General features: G+C 37.0%; 1 protein-coding gene across 1 annotated transcript in view; it reads left to right on the forward strand.

The window, feature by feature from the left end:
• The window catches only part of LOC136164132 (cation channel sperm-associated targeting subunit tau-like), a 69,593-nt gene extending 48,901 nt beyond the window's left edge, over positions 1-20,692 (forward strand). Inside the window, exons 9-13 of the mRNA XM_065928930.1 lie at positions 4,279-4,425; positions 12,054-12,159; positions 15,522-15,588; positions 19,109-19,152; positions 20,291-20,692. Coding sequence (XP_065785002.1) covers positions 4,279-4,425; positions 12,054-12,159; positions 15,522-15,588; positions 19,109-19,152; positions 20,291-20,692 — 766 coding nt within the window. The remainder of the gene's footprint in view (positions 1-4,278; positions 4,426-12,053; positions 12,160-15,521; positions 15,589-19,108; positions 19,153-20,290) is intronic.
• Positions 20,693-22,574: the final 1,882 nt, after the last annotated feature.

Here is a 22,574-nt window from a genome sequence, read left to right on the forward strand (position 1 = left end):
ATCCGTAGCAAAAGTGAAAGTGGGGTTTCTGCCTCCATCTCAGAAGATTAACTCTGTATTGCTTGAGGAAATAGTATTCTCCTCTTCTGAGGCAGTTGCCATGCGAGATGATGTTGATTCTCCTCAAGACTCACCCTCACAACCCTCTTTGCTTTTAAGCTTATAACTAGATGCAAGTCCCAGCAAGCTCCTAAAGGTGAGGTTCAAAGTGTGACCCACGAGGAAGTGCATTACACTCTAAAAAGAACTGCCTGAGTTTTCTCATTTATATATACAAAAATCCAGGGGATGTGTAAGGATATATTTAATGTATGGTATAATGGTGGCAGGACTATTAAGTTGGATCATATAAAAAATTTACTGACATGGGCTGACTAAGTAGAGATTCTGTGTTAATGCAGCTTGAGGGGTTACATAGAACTCTTTACAGTGTGTTGGTTACTGAAACATGGACCAAAAGATAACCCACTATGAATGAATTGAAAAACCAGACCTAGTTTAGTTTAATGTAGAGGAAGGGATTCAGAGGTTTAGGGAGATTATAGTGTTAGAGAGGATTTGTCATTTAAGACCTATTTATTCTGGGAGGCTGCAGAAGGCACAGTGATTTTTATGAAGCTGAGAAAAAAGTTTGTGAGGGAATCCCCAGCTTTGAAGAGCCCTGTGACTGCTCTTCTCTGAGTAGACCTTGCAGTGGGAACTGCAGTCATCGGAAAGGAAAACCTAACTGAATTGGGAGGAATTGGATCCCAGCATCACAAGGTAGATGCGGGTACTGTGCTGGACAGCAGAGTCAAGCAGCAAACAGAGTAGTCTGACTCATGCAGAACCATGGCATTGGATAGTCGATCATGGTATTCCTGGAAACAGAATATACAGGAAGTCTACTAAATTCTTGCTTGATCTGTATTAGCATTGAAGTTCTAGATCAAGTGAACAAAAGTAACCTAAATCATTAAAGATGATGCTGTGAAAATGCCACCCCCAATATGCCAGCAAATTTGGAAAACTCTGCAGTGGCCCCAGGACTGGAAAATGTCAGTTTTCATTTCAATCCCAAAGAAAGGCAATGCCAAAGAATGTTCAAACTGCTGCACAGTTGCCCTAATCTCACACGCTAGCAAAGTAATGTTCAAAATTCTCCACGCTAGGCTTCAACAATACGTGAACCAAGAACTTTCAGATGTTCAAGCTGGATTTAGAAAAGGCAGAAGAACCAAAGATCAAATTACCAACATCCATGGATCATAGAAAAAGCAAGATAATTCCAGTTAAACACCTGCTTCATTTAAAGCCTTTGACTGTGTGGATCACAACAAACTGTGGAAAATTATTCAAGAGATGGGAATACTAGACCACCTTACCTGCCTCCTGACAAACCTGTGTACAGGCCAAGAAGCAACAGTTAGAACTGGACATGGAATAACAGACTGGTTCCAAATTGGAAAAAGAGTATGTCAAGGCTGTATATTGTCACCCTACTTATTTAAGTTATATGCAGAGTACACCATGTGAAATGCCGGGCTGGATGAAGCACAAGCTGGAATCAAGATTGCCAGGAGAAATATCAGTAACCTCAGATATGCAGATGACACCAACCTTATGGCAGAAAGTGAAGAGGAACTAAAGAGCTTCTTGATGAAAGTGAAAGAGGAGAGTGAAAAGGCTGGCTTAAAACTGAACATTCAAAAAATGAAGATCATGGCATCTGGTCCCATCACTTCATGGCAAATAGATGGGGAAACAATGGAAACAGTGAGAGAATTTATTTTCTTGGGCTCTAAAATCTCTGCAGATGGTGACTGCAGTCATGAAATTAAAAGACGCTTGCTTCTTGGAAGAAAAGCTATGACCAACCTCGACAGCATATTAAAAAGCAGAGACATCACTTTGCCAACAAATGTCCATGTAGTCAAAGCTATGGTTTTTCAGTAGTCATGTATGGATGTGAGAGTTGGACCATAAAGAAAGTGAGTGCCGAAGAATTTATGCTTTTGAACTATGGTGTTGGAGAAGACTCTTGAGAGTCTCTTGGATGGCAAGGAGATCAAACCAGTCAATCCTAGAGGAAATCAATCCTGAATGTTCATTAGAAGGACTGATGCTGAAGCTGAAGCCCCAATACTTTGGCCACCTGATGCGAAGAGCCGACTCATTGGAAAAGACCCTGATGTTGGGAAAGATTGAAGGCAGGAGGAAAAGATGACAACAGAGGACAAGATTGTTGAATGGCATCACTGACTCAATGGACATGAATTTAAGCAAGCTCTGAGAGATGGTGAAGGACACGGAGGCCTGGCATGTTGCAGTCCACGGGGTCGCAAAGAGTCGGACACGATTGAGCAGCTGAACAACAACAAAATGTCACTGTTATTTACCACTTAGAATAGGGGCTTAGAGAGATAAGGTGGTCAAAGAAGTTTTAACTCTGATTCATCTCACAGGGGACCCAGTTGGTCCCCAAATCCATCTGTAGTTATTTTCTCAGTTCTAGAATGCATAAATAGACATATTCAGCAGTTGGTGAATACCTCCCTTGACCTGTGGAATGAGGGATGTTACAGTGGGAAAGACCAAATGGAAGTCACTAGAGGTTCCAATGGTAAACCAAAAGTAATACTATATTACTGGAGGGATAGCAGAGATTTGTGCCACCATAAGGATTTGAAAGATGTAGAGATGGTGGTTCCCATCACATCCCCATTCAACTCACTTATCTTGCCTGTGCTGAGACAGATGTGTCTTGGAGATTGACAGTAAATGATTGTAAGCTTAACCCAGTGGTGACCTCAAATGCAACTGCTGTACCAGATGTGGTTTTATTGCTTGAGTAAATTAACACATCTTCAGTACCTGGCCTGCAACTCTTGATTTGACAAATGATTTTTTTCCCCATATTTGCTCATAAAGACCATCCATAACAGTTTCCTTTCCACAGGCAAGACCAGTAGTACACCTTCTCTGTCCTACCTCAGAGATATATCTCTTCCCAACTCTATAATTTAGTAGGCAGGACTCTTGATTACTTTCTCTTATATAAGGTATCACACTGTCCCTTCCAGTGATGACATGCTGATTTGACCTAGTGAGCAGCACTAGTGTAGACCTATTGGTAAGATATTTGCATGTCAGAGATGGGAAATGTCTAATAAAATTCCAGGGCTTTCTACCTCCCTGGTGGCTCAGATGGTAAAAAAAAAAAAATCTGCCTGCAGTGCAGGAGACCTGTGTTCAGTCTGTGGGTTGGGACGATCCCCTGGGGAAGGGTATGGCTACCCACTCCAGTATTCTTGCCTGGAGAATTCCATGGGCAGAGGAGCCTGGTGGGCTACAGTCCGTGGGGTTGCAAAGAGCTGAACACGACTGAGCGACTCTGACACTTTTTTACTACATAAGTGAAATTTTAGGGATCCAGACATGTGGCTTGTTAAGATATTCCTTCTGAGGTGAAGGGTAAGTTATTGTGTCTGGGCTCTCCTACAGCCAAAAAACAGACATACCACCTAGTGGGGTTCTTGAGTTTTGGAGACAACATATTCCTTTGGGTATGCTGCTCTGGCCAGTTTGCTCAGTAACCTGGGGAAAAAATTATGTGTATATATATATATATATATATATATATATATATATATAATTTTTTATTCTCTCATTTCCTTATCATGTAACATAACATATTCACTTTATATCATAATATTTAAGTATTGTTAACTTTATGTCATAGTTATTTAAGTTTCAGGATATTAAGCAGAAGAGTAAACATCACCCAAGGACTTTATGTCCTCTTATAGGGAAGGAGCTAGTGAGTTTTTGGCTGCATGTATGAAGGAGAGTTGTATCATGTAAGGTGAATTATGACATTTTTATTTTCTCATTTGTAAATAAAGCATGCTGTAAGGAGATGTTTATGGGTGCCAAGTTGACAAGGGCATGAACTTGTGATGGTTAATTTTTTGCGTCCACTTGACTGGGCCATGAAAAGATTTGAACCTAGAGATAGGGAGAGAAATCTGGGCTCAAATGCTTTCTACGTCTCCCTAGAACTTCAGATTCTTCACTCCTGTCTCATCTTTGCTACCCACAATCTTAGTAGTAGGAGTACTCAAAAGCCACTCTCTCAGTATTTCTGACTTCTTTCCTAGCTCTGTTCTCTAGTGGTCCAATGTGGATATGTGAGCTTACAGTTTGAAACAGAGAGTGATTCAAAAGTAATAGCTAACATTGATTTTAGAAGTGTACTTTTGTATAATTTTGATATTTAACTTTATTACCATTTTCCAGAAATGTTATTATACCACAGCCAATAGCATATCCAGCATTCTTATCCCCAGACCTGAATGTTACTGTTGGGTTGCCAACTACAACATCCCAGTCCAACCAGCCATCTGTCGTTCAACTTGAAAAACTTCAGCAACAACCCCGGGAAAGGTAAAAAAACAAACCAAAGCAAAACAAAATTTTCATGTTACTTATGTATTATTTATATATTAATTTTTTCCTTTGAGACATGGGCTTACTATTGGTCCAGAAAACTTCATCATGGTGGTATTTCATGTGCCCGGAGGTTATTCCAGAGTTTTGCTTTAGCATATTTAAGGGTTTGTGGTAAAAAGTCAATGACATGGGAACAAAAGGGGTGAGAATTCATTATAAGGGAGAAAGTACAATATTTGCTCTGCCTCTTCACTCAACAATATATTTTATAGGTCTCTTACGGTCTTTTCTATATTTCGTATCTTTTTTTCTCGATGCTTTAGATATTTTCTTCTGACCTATCTTATAATCATTGAATCTTCTTTGTTCTTTATCTGTTGTTAAGCCAACTGAATTCTTAATTTAGGTTATTTCCTTTTCAGTTATGGAATTTTCTTAATTTATTTCATAGTGCCACTTTTCTGCCAAAATCCCCAATCTTATCTTTTAGTTCTTTGAACATAATAATCATTGTTATTTCCAAGTTCATCCCTGATAACTTGATTATTTGAATTTCCTAAAAGTCTATTTCTGTTGTTGGCTTTTCTTCTCATAGTTTTTAGTCATATTTTCTGTTCTCACATGTCTAGTTGTTTTTATTAAGTGCCAAACATTGTATTTGAAAATCTGTGGAACTACTTTGAGGATCTTGATTATATATTTTTTACAGATAATATATAAATACATTTGCATCTGGTTGCCAGCTAGCCTAGGAACACTAAGCAATCCTAGATCATCTTAATTCAGTTGAGACTGAAGTGATTCGGGCTTTCATTCCTACGAACAGTAGTCTTTTTATGGTTTACTGTGGATAGCTGGTGAGAAGTAGCTGTAAACCACAGAGAGCCCAGCCTGGCACTTTCTGATGACCTAGAGTGGTTGGATAGGGTGAGGGGAGGGAGGCTCAAGAGGGAGCAGATATATGTATAATTATGGCTGATTTGTGTTGTTGTATGGCAGAAATCAACACAGCATTGTAAAGCAATTTTCCTCTAGTTAAAAAATAAATTAAAAAAAAAAAAAGAGTGACCCTAGTGTGGGGCACCCAGGGTACAATATTTAAGGAGGCCTTTATTCTTGGGGAGGAACCCTTTAGGGTCCCAACTGAAACCCCAGTGTTTACCATGGCTTCTCATCCTTAGCAGGGTCTGAACTCTGGTTTCCCTCGTTCTTATATATTTATCTCAGAGCTCTTAACTCTTCATCACCACAAATATCTTGAAGGAAAATGGCTCCAAATTATGGGTTCAAAGTCTCCAGACTTCTTTTCTGTCTGGAATCTTGGATCTGAACATCCTTGCTGCCTTTATAAACTGACTGATGCTTCCAAAGAAAATATTTTTAAATATTTTGTCCAGTTTTTTTCAGTTGTCCAGTGAGATGGTATGTCTGAAGTAACCTGTTCCATCATTGCCAGAAATAGAACTCTTGAATATTTTAAAAATAGTGTTTATGTGTATACATAGTTTACTAGACTTACAAATTAATTCATAAACATTGAATTGAACCCCTTTTTCCCCTAGTCATATGTTTTATTCTTTTAATGATGTTTGTGCATGCATGCTCAATTGCTTCAGTTGTGTCTGACTCTCCAAACCTATGGACTGCAGCCTTCCGAGCTCCTCTGTCCGTGGGATTCTGCAGGCAGAAATACTGGAGTGAGTTGCCAGGGTTTCGTCCCCACTCAGGGATCAAACCCACATCTCTTACGTCTCCTGCATGTAGGTGGATTCTTTTCCACTTGAGCCATCTGGGAACCCCTCAATAACATTTATTTATTTATAATTTTTATTGGAATATGGTTGATTTACAATTCTAAATTGTAAATTGATTGTCAACAAAGTTCTGTCTAGTCAAGGTTATGGTTTTTTCAGTAGTCATGTATGGATGTGAGAGTTGGACTATAAAGAAAGCTGAGCTCCGAAGAATTGATGCTTTTGACCTGTGGTGTTGGAGAAGACTCTTGAGAGTCCCTTGGACTGCAAGGAGATCCAATCAGTCCATCCTAAAAGAGCTTAGTCCTGGGTGTTCATTGGAAGGACTGATGTTGAAGCTGAAACTCCAATACTTTGGCCACCTGATGTGGAGAGTTGACTCATTTGAAAAGACCCTGATGTTGGGAAAGATTGAGGGCAGGAGGAGAGGGCGACAATGGAGGATGAGATGGTTGGATGGCATCACCAACTCAATGGACATGGGTTTGGGTATACTCCAGCAGTTGGTGATGGATAGGGAGGCCTGGTGTGCTGCGGTTCATGGGCTTGCAAAGTGACTGAACTGAGCTGAACTGATTTACAATGTCTTGTTATTAAACAAGACATTTTTGTCTCTTGTTATGGTCTTTGGCTGATTTATTTGGTTGTCCATTTTATTCTTTTAAATTCTTTTAAATACACTTTGAGTGTATGATTGCCACTTTCTTCTGGCCTACAAAGTTTCTGCTAAAAGATTTGTTCATAGTCTTATGGTGGCTTCTTTGTACATAACAAATTGTCTTTCTCTTGCTGCTCTTAAGATTCTCTCCTTGTCTTTCATTTTTAGCAGTTTAATTTTAATGTTGCTCAGTGTGAGTCTTTTGGATTACTTTTATTGGGAACCGTCTGGACTTCCTTGATCTGGTGTCTGTTTCTTTCCTATGGTTAGGGAAGTTTTCAGCCATTATTTCTTTGCATAAGCATTCTGTTCCTTTCTTTCTCTCTCCTTCTAGTTGCCTCCCCTGTAATAAATATATTGGTCTACTTGATGGTGTATCATAAGTTCCTTAAGCTGTCTTCTCTCTTTTTCATTCTTTTCTGCTTCTCTGATTGGATGAATTTCATTGCTTTGACTTCACATTCACTGATCCTTTCTTCTGAATCATCTGGTTTGCTCTTAATCTCTCTGTTGAGTTTTCTTCAGTTATTGTATTCTTCAGCTCTGTGATTTCTGTTTGATACGTTCTAGTATTTTCTGCCTCTATGTGAAATTCTCACTTTGTTCATGAATGTTTCTTCTGACCTTGATGAACATCTTTATGAGCATTATTTTGATTTCTTTATCAGGTAAGTCACTTATTTCTGTTTCATTTATGTCGGTTTCTAGAGTTTTATTTTTTCTTTTGTTTGGAACTTATGTTTCTGGCGTTTTATTCTTTTGTTTAGGACTTACTCCTCTCTTACTTCATTTTCCTAACTCTCCATGTTGGTTCCTGAACATTAGATAAAACAACCACCTCTGTTAGTTTTGATATTGTGGTCTCATGTAGGAAATGAAGCTTATCATCAGTCTAGTCCAAGTTCTTGGTTGTCCCTCACACTTTCGTGACTGTCCCAGTTACCTTCTTTGTTTTTAGTGACCCTCCCAAGACTTGAGGGTATGTCAAGACTTGTCAGTATCCCAGATGGGAGGACTTCAGTCAGCACCTACATTCAGGCTGATTGGAAGGCTAAACCCCCAGGTAGATTCTGGGAAAGTATGTAGTTAGAACCCTTCCAAGGAGAAACTGGTAAGACTTTCCTGTTCTCTCTGTGCTGGGTCTGTGTGTATACGCACAGGGTTGGTAGCTCCTGTACCCATTATGAACTTCTTCTTTGTGTGCTGTAGTCCTGTGGACTGGAAAATGCAAACCCTGTTGACTATGACATCAGGCAATCTGGGGACCTGTGCCTCGGGTGGCAGCCACAAAATCTGGGGTGCCACTGTGTGTACAGGCTCTTTCCTTGGGGATACTGGTGATCTGGATCAGGCTAGGAGAGAAGGGAGATGTGGAGTCTGCTAGCTTCCCTGGTTTCCTAGAAGCGTGCTAAATTAGAGGCCTGACCCTCAGGCAGCAGCTTTTACAGAATTCAAGTAAGCATTTCTTGGGGAAGGACTGGGAGATGTACAAATTTGCCTACACTGTGCTGAGCCCTGGGCAAACAGCTCTGGCAAGTCCTTAGTGAGCCCATTAAGAACTACTTATTTATTTTTTAACCTGTGTGTCTCCCGGTCACAAGGTAGGTGTGACCTAGCAAGGTGTTTTCAGGGCCTGTCTTTAAAGTGGCAGTCTTGAAGTTGGAGCACTACATGTAGAGTCCAAACTTTTCTGTCCTCAAGTAGATTCCTTCCCAATTGTATGGCATTGTGCCCGGGTTAGGTTTATGGTGAAAGTGTGTCTCAGCCTCTCTTACCCATTTTGTTGTGAGTTTTCTTTCATGTGTCTAGTGTTTCAGAGTTGCTCAGCTACTTCTAGATTTCTTTCAGCAGGATTTCTATTTCTGGATTTCTTTCTTGTATAGCTGTAGATTAGGTGTATCTTTGGGAGGAGATGAATGAGTTCAGAGGCTTTTTCACCATCTTGGACAGAAATGCACAAATTTCTTCAATTCTTGGCTTAGTAAAACACAACTGGATCATCATAACAGCTTCTCCATTCAAACAGAGTGGCTCCCTGAGCTCCACTTGCTGAACCTCAACTTGTTTGGATTCCAGTGACATGGATGGCTGTTGCTCTGTCTTCTCTTGAATGGAAGTACCACCCAACCCCCTTCTTTCTGGAAGAATGGGTCCCCCTCTGCTCACTGAACTGCCAAATATCTTTCTTGTGTATTTCAGCAATCTAAGAATGTTATTTTGCTCTGTATTATCTTCTTCTTATAACTACTGGATTGGCCAAAAAGTTCCTTTGTTTTTTTAATGTAAAAATAAGACACACATTTTTCATTTTTACCAAGAAGTTTATTGAACAGTGTATTCACCATTTTGTTCTACTACCTTCTCCTATTTTTTAGACAACTTCATAATTCCATCTTCCCAAATCTTTTATCTTTTTGAGCAAAGAAGGTGCCTTTTACAGTTTTCTAAGGAATTGAAATGTTTTCCATTAAGAGAATTTTGTAAACAAAATTTGTAAAATTTTGAAATAAATGGACATTCGAAAGTGTGATGTTTGGTGAATACAGAGGATGAAGCAGAACTTCTCAGCCAAGCTGTGACAGTTTTTAACTTGTCATCAAAGAAACATGTGGTCTTGCATTATCCTGATGGAAGATTATATGATTCTCTTGACTAATTCTAAATGCTTTCTGTTGAGTGCTGCCATCATCTTTGAATGAAGACTGGCCTTTGGTGGTTGGTGGTGGTTCATTTTGCTTGTCCCATGATCTTTTTTCTATTCCATATTATTATGCAGTATCGACTTTTTATTGCCCACCACAGTTTGTTTTAAAAATGGAATGTTTTTGGTGTGTTTTAAGTAGGGAGTTGTGTGTGGAAAAACACTCTTAAGATTTTTTCACTTAAGTTATGTGGACTCCAAACATCATAATGATGAACATAACCAAACATGCAGATTTTCAATGCTTGATTTGGATGTTTTGAGTGTGTCAGCTACCTCCCACATGGTATAATGTTGATGAATTTATGTCTTGATTTGATTACTATCAACTCCAACTGGTCTACCCAACTGTGGAGCATCACTGGCAAGGAATCTCTAGCACGAAATTTCTCAAACCACTTTTGACATGTTCAATCAGTTACAGCACCTTCTCCATATACTGCACAAATCTTTGTGTTTCTGTTGTGTTTTTACCTTTCTTGAAATAATGAAGCAGAATATGCTGAAAATGTTGTTTCTTTTCTTCTGTCCTCAATATTAAAGTGGCTACATAAAAGTTCACCAATGTTGGTAATTGTTTAAATGCATACTTATATGGCAACTGTCACAATACAGTCCAACAAAATTGTTTTGAGTGAAGGTAACCACTAAGTGCTGCTTGAGGCATCTGATGGAAAAAACGAACAAACCTTTAGATCAACCCAATACTTTGGCCCTGATAATTCTCTATTGCCTATCTTATATGAAATTAATTTTCCTGAATTTTTTGTAGAAGACTTGGTTTAGAAAACTCTTCTAGTTTCATAGAGCTCCCACTTCTGAAGTTTTTATTCAGTGTTTAAAAATACAGTGGGGCTTCCCTGGTGGTTCAGATGGTAAAGAATCTGCCTCCATTGCAGGAAACCCAGGCTTCTGCAGGGCCTGTCTCAAAGCAGAGACCTGGCTTTGCTTATTGATTATTGGTCAGTTTTGATTATTCTCAGTGGTTAGACTACTCCAGCCCTCTTAGTTCTTATCATGAATCCTTTGTACTCACCCACTAATGAAATAAGCAAAACCCTCTGAGTTTCAACTGCTGTTCTCCAACTGGCTGGCTGTGCTTTCTTTTGACTGTCTGTTGGCTATTTAGGGATGACTTATTCTCACATTCATCAGATGCCCCTGTTATACCTGTTGCTTTCTTCCATATATTCACTGATACCATGAAGGTCTTATGTGTATGGGGTTAATAGGAAAACCTTGTCACATGATTTTGTTGTAAATATTGCCTATAAGTTTTGGGGTATGCTAGCCAGATACTGTGAGTTTTTATGTAGATATTTGGGAAGATTAAAAAACTATACTGTCACTGCTTCTATCATCATCTTGGAATTTTCCTTATTTTGCAAAACTTTTATATTCATAATACTTTAGTGTAGTATCATTTGGGGGGATTTATTTAACTAATCATCTATGAGTAATAACAGTTGTTTCTTTGATCCCAATCCTTAATCTGTAACTTTTTCTTGTCATTCTGTGCTGGCTAGAAGCTCTAGTTAATGTCTGTTATAAATAGTGGATATCTTTATTTTGTTTAGAATCTTTCATGGCAAAGCTCATAGCATTAAAAAACCAAACACATTATTTATGTAGTTTTTTTTGCTGATGTCTTATACCAAATAAAGTAAATTACTTCCTTCTCTTCCTCATTTTCTGTGAGTTTTTTATTTTAATCATAAATGGCCATGGGATTTTGCCAAATTATTTTTCTCTTTTAATCAGCTAAATTGTATGTAAATTATGTTTTATTGTTAATGTCAAAATATCCCTGTATTCCTGGAATAAAGTCAATTTGTTCATGGTATGTTATCTTTTCCTTATACCACTAGATATTTTGTACTGAAATTGTATTTTATTTGTAAGATTTGCATCTGTGTTTGTGAGTGAGATTAAATTAATTTTCCTTTTTTGTAATGTCCTTCTTATGCTTTATTATCAAGGTCAGTTCCTCATGAAATAAATTGAGAAACATTTCCTCTTTTCCATTTAATTCTTGTCAATTATATATTTGGATTATGAAAGTCTTTTGAAATTTTTTTGGATTAGAAACAAAATTCTTATCTTTTTACTTATTTTATTACTGAAGATATATATGTACTGAATAATTTAAAAAATATGTATATGTTGCTTCCATAATGAAACCAATATATATAGAATAATTTCTAAAATATATGTGTGTAACTTAAAAATAATAAGACCATTGCCTAGATATTTACAATATAGGGTTAAGAAATACAACATTACCAATATTATAATGTGTTTTATGTGCCCTTATAAGATTACATCCCTCTCCAGGAAACTACTACTCTGAATTTTATTCTTTTTCTTTTGTATCCTTAAACAATATATTGTTGATTTTTTTCTTTAAGAACTTTATATAAACATATCATACTGTATATATTGTTCTTTGATTCATACCATATATATTCTTCTGTCACTTTTTAAGTCTGTGACTGACTTCTTTCTTTAGGCTGGAAAAAATGAAAAAAGAATATAGACATCTAAGTACATGGGCAGAAAAAGCTAGCTATTTAGAACGACTTCTTACCCCAGGATTAGAACGTAAAGAACCTAAGGTAATTAACATAATACATTGTTTCATATATAGATTTTTATTTTAAAATTATGATAGTTAAAAATAATGATCAGAAGCCTGTCCTTTGTGTCTGTGTCTCCTTTGCTGCCCTGTACTCACAGATGGGAAGAATGGACTTTGGACTCTGTGGGAGGAGGAGAGGGTGAGATGACTTGATGGAAGAGCATTGAAACACATACATTATTATATGTAAAACAGATAACTAGTGCATGAAGCAGGCACCCAAAGCCAGTGCTCTGTGACAGCTCGAGGGATAGCGTAGGGAGGGAGGTAGGAGGTGAGTTCAGGATGGAGGGGACACAAGTATACCAAGGCTGATTCATATTGATGTATGGCAAAACCATCACAATATTGTAAAGTAATTCTTCTCCAATTAAATAAATGATGATCAGACACTGCTTATTTTTCCCTCTCTTGTTGTTGTTCAGTTGCTAAGTCATGTCTGACTCTTTATGACTCCATGAACTGCAGCACACCAGGCTTCCCTGTCCTTCACCATCTCCCAGAGTTTGCTCAAACTCATGTTCACTAAATCAGTGATGCCATCCAACCATCTCATCCTCTGTCATCCCCTTCTCTTCCTGCCCTCAATCTTTCGCAGCATCAGGATCTTTTCCAATGAGTGGGGTCTTTGCATGAGGTGGCCAAAGTATTGGAGGTTCAGCTTCAGCATCAATCCTTCCAATGAATATTCAGGGTTGATTTCTTTTAGGATTGACTGGTTTGATCTCCTTGCTGTCCAAGGGATTCTCAAGAGTCTTCTCCATCACCACAATTCAAAAGCATCAGTTCTTTGGTACTCAGCTTTCTTTATGGCCCACCTTTCACACCCATACATGACTACTGGGAAAATACAGACCTTGGTTGGCAGAGTAATGTCTCTGCTTTTTTAATATGCTGATTAGATGTAGATATAGCTTTTCTTCCAAGGAGCAAGTGTCTTTTAATTTCATGGTTGCAGTTACCACCTGCAGTGATTTTGAAACCCAAGAAAATAAAGTCTCTCACTGTCTCCATTGTTTCCCCATCCATTTGCCATGAAGTGATGGGACTGGATGCCATGATCTTTGTTTTTTGAGTGTTGAGTTTTAAGCCAGCTTTTTCACTCTCCTCTTTCACTTTCATCAAGAGGCTCTTTACTTCCTTGTCACTTTCTGCCATGAGGGTGGTATCATCTGCGTATCTGAGATTATTGACATTTCTCCTGGCAATCTTGATTCCAGCTTGTGCTTCTTCCAGCCTGGCATTTCACATGATGTGCTCTGCATAGAATAAGCAGGGTGACAATATACAGCCTTGACGTACTTCTTTCCCAGTTTGGAGCCAGTACGTTGTTCCATGTCCAGTTCTAACTGTTGCTTCTTGACCAGCTTCTTAACCAGGTTTCTCAGGAGGCAGGTAGTGTGGTCTGGTATTCCCATCTCTTTAAGAATATTCCACAGTGTTGTAATCCACACAGTCAGAGGCTTTAGCATAGTCAATGAAGCAGATGTTTTTCTTTAGAATTCTCTTATTTTTTCAATGATCCAGTGTATGTTGGCAGTTTGATATCTGGATCCAGCTCTTACATCTGGAAGTTCTCAGTTCACATACTGCTGCAGCCTAGCTTGAAGGATTTGAGCATAGTTTCTGTACTTTCATATTCTGATAATGTGACATTCAGTAAATATTGATTACTTATAAGGTTTAGTTTTTAACAGCTTTGTTGAGATATAATTCAGATACTATACCATTCACCCATTTAAGTGTACAATTCAGTGACACTAAGTATATTCATACAGTTGTGCATCCATTGTAATAAATTTGAGAATATTACCATTACCCCTAAAAGAAACCCCATACCTCTTGGCCTATAACCTCCAAACCCTCCATGCCCCACCAGCCCTAAGCAGTAACTAATCTACTTTATGTCTCTATAGATTTGCTTGTTGTAGATATTTCATACAAATGGAATCATACAATATATGGTCCTTTGTGACTTATTTCTTTCACTTAGTGTAGTGTTTTCAAGGTTTATCACTATTGTAGCATGTATCAGTACTTCATTTCATTGCCAAATATTTCATTGTATGAATATGCCTCTTTTTTTATCCACTCATTAGTTAGTGGACATTTGGTTGTTTTCACTTTTTAACTATTATGTATAATGCTGCTATGAACAATTATGTGCAGCTTTTTGTGTAAATATATGTTTTTAATTCTTTTGTGTATATACTTAGGAGTGCAATTGCTAAATCATATCATAATTCTGTTTAACTTTTTCAGAAACTGACAAACTTTTCCACAGCAGCAGCATGATTTTACATTTAACCAGCAATGTATGCGGGGTCCATGACTTCTACAAAACTTGTTATTTTGTTATTTTTTAAAAAATTTAATTATAGCCATCCTGGTGGGTTTGAAGTAGTAAATCATTGTAGTTTTCATTTGCATTTCTTTAATGACCCATGATGAGAACAACTTTTCATGTGAACACTGGCCATTTGTATATCTTATCTGAATAAATTTTTATTTATATCTTTGGTTATTTTTTAAATTTAGCTATTTGTATTTTTATTGTTGAGTTGTAAGAGTTATTTATATATTTTGGATACTAGACCCTTATCAGATAGATAAGTAAGGCTTAATATTTAGAAGTACAATCTAATATATACATTTTGATATGGCTGTAAAGGATTCACAGGAATTTCAGTGAATAAATAAAATGTTAACTAAAATCACAGCCTTAAAATGGTATTAAAACCTATTTTTTAAAACGTATTCATGTTTTTCAAAGCCTCTGAGATAATTGGGCAGGATTGTGCTATGATAAGACGAGCATTTGCTAATACAGAATTTGTATTTTAGGGAAATTGGGGGACTTTTCGGTTAAGGGACTTTGGACTTTGGGTTCTCATTGAAAAGTCAGTCTTTTGTTAGAGCCAGTGATCACCCCACTGTATAATTCTCCTTAAAATTTTTTAAAGATCCATATCACTTTGCAGTTGATAGACTATCATGTATTCCAGGAAACAACTGATCTGTTTCCTGTGGATATCCTCTTACACCCCCTGAAATTAAACATTATGTCATTTGTCTTGTAACCTTTTTCTCTCATGCATTCAGAAACCCTATCAATTCTTGGATCTCCTCTCCCTGGAACATCAGCTCCTAGCCAGGGTGTTAGTACTATTTAAACAGTACTATTTAAAACAGTACTGTTTGCTTTTCTCACAAACCCATATTCTTCTTGTCTTCTATAATATTTTTAAAGTATTAAAAGAAGTTATGAAGGCAGAGAAAAATGTTTTAGCTCTTTAAATATTTCTCTAATATGTTTTTCTTTTTTTTTTTTCCTTCTAGGAAAGTAATATCAATGATATACTAGAAAGCCAATTGGAAGAGAGACCTACAGATACTGTAACATCAGGTTATGTACCTAATTTACTTTTGTATTTATTATTAAGATAATTAAAACAGGGTGGTTATATCACAAAAAGAAAACCAATAATCTGCTTTAAGTAGATTTCATTTTTTGTTAGGGAGTAAAAATACATCTCATTATAGTCTTGGTATATAGTATTTATTTTGTAACACTCCAAAGAAAAGAATTAGACCAATAAAGAATTATTTTTATTTTTGATACTCCTTTCCTCCTTTAAGGACAAGAAAAAAGTTAAATCTTATCTATAGTCTATGAAAAGGTGTGTTGTTAAACATTGTTAACTGTAGACCTATTGATTTCTTTTATGTGGAGGGTGTGTATGTGTGTGTGTAAGAGAAAGGGAAAGGGAAAAAGCAGGACAGGAAATAAAGTTAGCATTAAATGTGAGAACTTCATACAAATTATCAGTGTGTGTGTGCATGCTAAGTCACTTCTGTCGTGCCCGACCCTGTGGGACCCCATGGACCGCAGGCCACCAGGCTTCTCTGTCCATGGACTTTCTAAGCAAGAACACTGGAGTGGATTGCCATTTCCTTCTCCACAAATTATCAGTAACATATTTAATTAATAAAAGATACTGTATATGCACCTTTAAGAAAAATCTATTAAAAGATTCACTTAGTAAGTTAAAATAGATGCATAATACTCTATCTTTAAAATCTTAATTTCTGCTGATGTGGATTAATGATTTATTGTTATAAGTTTTTGCCACAGGTTATTTGTCTAATTCTACTTCTCCAGCTACCTCAGTCTTTAGTATATTCATTTCCTAACCTCCGAGGATCAACCAACCTAGCAGAGCTATTTCATCTTTAATCTGCCCTTTAACTGAAACATTCAAGTTTTAGGTTGTAGCAGAATAACAGCTTCCCTCTTTAATATCACTGTTGAATATTGGAAGTTAACCTTTCTCACTAGTGAGTTAACCACTCACTAGTGGTTGATATCTTTATTTTTCTTTAATTTTTTTTTTCAATTATCCTAGGAGTTTATTTCAGGTCCCATTGGATCCTCTGGTGACTTCTTTCCTTCTGGCATTCCAATAGCTTCCTGTAGTTACAGCTAAGTGATTTACTAATCTCTGTGTTCCAGGCATGTTACTTGGATTATATAAGTCAGTCCTCACAGCAGTCAACTGAGGATGCTATTATTATTTATCCACATTTTTACAGATGAGGAAACTGAAGATCAGTCTGTGAGAGGTCACATAGTCATTAATTTGAACCTTGTCTGTTTGATCCAAAAGCTCAAGCTTTTAGCCAAATTGCTGCACATGTTATGTATACTTCTACCATTCCTATAAAATAAACTGTCTCTAATCTGATTTACTTGTGAGAAAACCAAGGCTCAGAAAAATGAACTGACAGTAGTCATGCAGCTAATAGTGACCTTACTAAATTTTGTTTTTATTAGATTTAGGCATTCCATTTTATCTCTGTATTTAATCCCTTCTTCTTTTAGATTTTTTTTCTTTGCTAAATACGTATTGTTTATATTTCTAAAGTGAAAGTGAAAGTGTTAGTCACTCAGTCGTGTCCGACTCTTTGTGACCCCATAGACTGTAGTCCACCAGGCTCCCCTGTCTATGGGATTCTCCAGGCAAGAATACTGGAGCGGGTTGCCATTTCCTTCTCCAGGGGATCTTCCCAACCCAGGAACTGAACCTGGGTCTCCCGCATTGCAGGCAGACTCTTTACTGACTGAGTCACCAGGGAAGACCAATATATTTCTAGGAATATTTTATATTGCTAGGAAGATTTTGTAAGTGCTTCAGTTAGCCTCTGTTGAAAGATCCTAGTTCTTTGGTTATATACAGCTTTATTCTAATCTCTTTTTCCAATCCCAACCTTAATCACTGACCATCTGGGATTTATTTTATTTCCTCTTGATTTTTATCAATATATACTCAGTTTTCATTCCAATCCCAAAGAAAGGCAATGCCAAAGAATGTTCATACTACTGCACAATTACATGCATTTCACATGCTAGCATAGTAATGCTAAAAATTTTCCAAGCTAGTCTTCAACAGTACATGAACTGAGAACTTTCAGATGTTCAAGCTGGATTTAGAGAAGGCAGAAGAACCAGAGATCAAATTTCCAACATCTGTTGGATCATAGAAAAAGCAAGAGAATTCTAGGAAAATATCTACTTCTGCTTCCTTGACTGTGCTAAAGCCTGTGACTATGTGGATCACAACAAGCTGTGGAAAATTCTTAAAAAGAGATGGGAACACCAGACCACCTTACCTGCCTCCTGAGAAAATTGTATGCAGGTCAAGAAGCAACATTTAGTATTGGACATGGAACAATGGACTGGTTCCAAATTGGGAAAGGAGTACATCAAGGCTGTATATTGTCACCCTGCTTATTTAACTTATATGCAGAGTACATCATGTGAAATACCAGGCTGGATGAAGCACAAGCTAGAATCAAGATTGCCAGGAAAAATATCAATAACCTAAGATATGCAAATAACACCACCCTCATGGCAGAAAGCAAGAAGAACTAAGGAGCTTCTTGATGAAAGTGAAAGAGGAGAGTGAAAAAAAAAAGCTGGCTTAAAACTCAGCATTCATAAAACAAAGATCATGGCATCTGGTCCCATCACTTCATGGCAAATGGATGGGGAAACAGTGAAAGATTTTATTTTCTTGGGCTCTAAAATCACTGCAGATGGTGACTGCAGCCATGAAATTAAAAGATGCTTGCTCCTTGGAAGAAAAGCTATGACATACCTAGACAGCATATTAAAAAGCAGAGATATTATGTTACTGACAAAGATCCATCTAGTCAAAGCTATGGCTTTTCCAGTAGTCATGTATGGATGTGAGAGTTGGACCATAAAAAAGGCTGAGCATCAATAGAATTGATGCTTTTGAACTGTGGAGTCAGAGAAAACTCTTCTCCGACTTTGGACTGTGGTGATGTTCTTCAAGGAGATCAAACCAATCAATCTTACAGGAAATCAGTCCTAGATATTCACTGGAAGGACTGATGCTGAAGCTGAAGCCCCAATACTTTGGCCACCTGATGCAAAGAGCTGACTCATTAGAAAAGAACCTGATGCTGGGAAAGATTGAAGGCAGGAGGAGAAGGGAACAACTAAGGATGAGATGGTTGGATGGCATCACCAACTCAATGGACATGAGTTTGAGTAAGTTCCGAGAGATGGTGAAGGACTGGGAAGCCTGGCAGGCTGCAGTCCATGGGTTTGCAAATAGTTGGACATGACTGAGTGACTGAACAATATTATATGCCTGTTTCAATGTCTTATATTGATGTATCTGAAGTGTTATCATATTATACTTTTTCACTCTATACTTGTTCATTTACTCCTCCATCTTCCTAGAGATTCGTCAGCCTGTTTTCGTAACTGTGTTTGAATAGCTGCTTTGATTTAAATTGCTCTTATTCTTGGTGAGAAAAACTGTAATGATATTTTATTAATGCATAATGTTTATTATTTTATATATAATAAAATACTTCTATAAATTTCTTAACAGGTATCTCTCTAATAAAGGAGGAAGCCGAGACTATTCCAAGTGAGGTAAGGAAACTTGAAAGAGAATTTCTAATAGTTACTGTTTTATAAAGGGGTGAAATATTTGTAAACAGAAAATATTTATAGATGAAAGGAAAAGAGCACTCAAGAAATTATTTAGGTTTTCATGGTTATTTCTGGTACAGCAATATTTATACAGTTATGTGACTCATTTAAGTTAAATTATACCATTAAAGGGGAAGTTTCAGCATTAAATTGTAACATTTTAAAGTATATATAACTATAGGGGACAAAATGTGTTTATGAACCAAAGGGGGGAAACAGTTAAAAAAAAATCATGAAGTTCTACATCTCAGATATGGATGCCACAGACTTAACTACACTCTGTACTTTTTCTCTATAACTATATACTCTCTGTAATATGCAATCTCCATAATAATAGTCTATATTGTATAATATATTTCACATAATATTATTTACTTTTTAGCTAATTTTACAGAAGGTATCAATTCCAAAAGCCAGTGGACCCCTATGGAAACCAATAAAATATAAAAGGTTCTTTTGTACTACTTGAAAAATAGGATTTAATGATTTCTATTCTTGGGCCACTGGCTCCCCAAATGCCAGTTGAAGAGTCAATAGACACTGTTTTCCATAGTCCAAGAAGAGACAAAAAAGGCAATATAGGGAGCTTCTCATACAGCTAAATTTACTTGTCTTAACAGACTTTTATCATTTCTTTTATGATACTATTACTTGTAATATTTTACTATTAAAATTTCTTTTATTTTGTTATATAATTATGATTTTTATGATATTGTTCTTTGTTTTATTTTGCTATTAAAATTTCTTTTGTTATGATATATTGGTGACAGTATAGTAACTAAAATATCAGACACCTCGATTTTCCTTCTTCAAGATGTTGCTGATTTTAAAATATGAATATATGAGAACTACTGCTTTATAATGCAGTATGGTCATTTTTATGGATAATCGCTGTAGTCCATGGCTGCAGGCAGGTAGAGAATTTCTCAACTCTTAAAGAATGTAATAATTTACAAATATTGGTGGTAACTTTTATAATAAAGGATAAAAGTACAAATGATTTTAAGTCCAGTTTTGTTAGTTTTAAATATTTTTAATTGGTAATGATTAATTGGTAGTTCATTGATATATTTTTTAGTTACTGGATAATGATGATAAGAAAGGCCTGACTCTACCAACTTTGAACCAGTCAAGTAAAGATGATTCAAGTGTTGTTGCTCCTAAAACTGATGTGCCATCAAAGGAAACAGATACGGCATTGTCCACTGTTTCTAGGCTGTCAATGACAGAGGAGGACCAAATACCACCTTTAGAGGAACACCGGCAAGAAGCCATGCCAGTGAAAAAAATGAAAAATCTTTTCTTTCTACCAGAAGAAAAATTAAAAGAGAGATACCCAGGCCTTTTGAAAACTGACTCATATACATCAGAGGTAAAGTTGAAAAATATCTATATGAATCCAAGTAGAATAAGAAGGAGGAACTTGGATTTATCTCCAACAGAAATTCGATGGCAAAGCAAAAGTCTCAGCTTAGCTTGAAAGAACACAAACCTAATTTCCCCAGATTCAAAATCAAAAGGTAGCTTTCAAGGTAGGGATGCAAAGAAAGACTTTGAATAAAGATATCTGCCATCATATTAGAAGTATAAGAGTAGGAAAAACAATAATTCATTAATAAAAATTAAATACAAATAAATTGGAAATGCATTCAGATGTGTCCAAGTAGAAGTGTGTCTAAGTATATTAAATATTCCTACCATACTTATAATCATCAAGTAAAGGAGAAAAAGCCCCTGAAGGAAAACTGATGTGAGAAACCAGTAATACAAACTAGTCTCATCAGTTCAGTTCAGTTCAGTCGCTCAGTTGTGTCTGACTTTGTGACCCCATGGACTGTATCATGCCAGGCTTCCCTGTCCATCACCAACTCCCAGAGCTTGCTTAGACTCATGTGCATCAAGTCTGTGATGCCATCTAATCATCTCATCCTCTGTCATCCCCTTCTCTTCCTTCCTTCAATCTTTCTCAGAATCAGGGTCTTTTCCAGTAAGTCAGTTCTTCTCGTCAGGTGGCCAAAGAGTTGGAGCTTCAGCTTCAGCATCAGTCCTTCCAATGAATATTCAGGACTGATTTCCTTTAGGATGGACTGGTTGGATCTCCTTGTTGTCCAAGGGAGTCTCAAGAGTCTTCTCTAACACCACAGTTCAAAAGCATCAATTCTTTGGCACTCAGCATTCTTTATGGTTCGACTCTCATATCCATATGTGACTACTGGAAAATCCATAGCTTTGACTAGATGGACCTTTGTCAGTAAAGTAATGTCTCTGCTTTTTAATATTCTGTCTAGGCTGATCATAGCTTTTCTTCCAAGGAGCAAGCATCTTTTAATTTCATGGCTGCAGTCACCATCTACAGTGATTTTGAAGCCTAGGAAAATAAAGTCTGTCACTGTTTCTATTGTTTTCTCATCTACTTGTCTTGAATTGATGGAACCGGATGCCATGATCTTTGTTTTTTGAATGTTGAGTTTTAAGCCAGTCTTTTCACTCTCCTCTTTGACTCTCATCAAGAGGCTCTTTAGTTCTTTTTTGCTTTCTGCCATAAGGGTGGTGTCATCTGCATATCTGAGGTTATTGCTATTTCTCCTGGCAATCTTGAGTCCAACTTGTGCTTCATCCAACCTGGTATTTCACATGATGTACTCTGCATAAAAGTTAAATAAGCAGGGTGACAAGATACAGCCTTGATGTACTCCTTTCCCAATTTGGAACCAGTCTGCTGTTCCATGTCAAGTTCTAACTGTTGCTTCTTGACCTGCATATAGATTTCTCAGGAGGTGGTCTGATGTTCCCATCTCTTTAAGAATTTTCCATAGTTTGTTATGATCCACACAATCAAAGACTTTGGCATAGTCAGTAAAACAGAAGTAGATGTTTTTCTGGAATTCTCTTGCTTTTTTGATGATCCAATGGATGTTGGCAACTTGATTCCTGTTTTTTCTTCCTTTTCTCAATCCAGCTTGAATATCTGAAAGTTCTTGGTTCACGTACTGGTAAAGAATTTTGAGCATTACTTTGCTATTGTGCAATTGTGCAGTAGTTGAACATTCTTTGGCATTACTTTTCTTTGGGATTGGAATGAAAATTGACCTTTTCCCGTCCTGTGGCCACTACTGAGTTTTCCAAATTTGCTGGCATATGAAGTGCAGCACTTTCACAGCATCATCTTTGAGGATTTGAAATAGCTCAAGTGGAATTCCATCACCTCCACTAGCTTTGTTCGTAGTGATGCTTCCTAAGGCCCACTTGACTTAACATTCCAGGATGTCTGGCTTTAGGTGAGTGATAACATCATTGTAGTTATCTGGGTTGTGAAGATCTTTTTTGTACAGTTTTTCTGTGTATTCTTGCCACCTCTTAAT

The sequence above is a fragment of the Muntiacus reevesi genome, chromosome 3 (genome assembly GCF_963930625.1).
Source record: "Muntiacus reevesi chromosome 3, mMunRee1.1, whole genome shotgun sequence".
In the NCBI taxonomy this organism is placed as follows: Eukaryota; Metazoa; Chordata; class Mammalia; order Artiodactyla; family Cervidae; genus Muntiacus; species Muntiacus reevesi.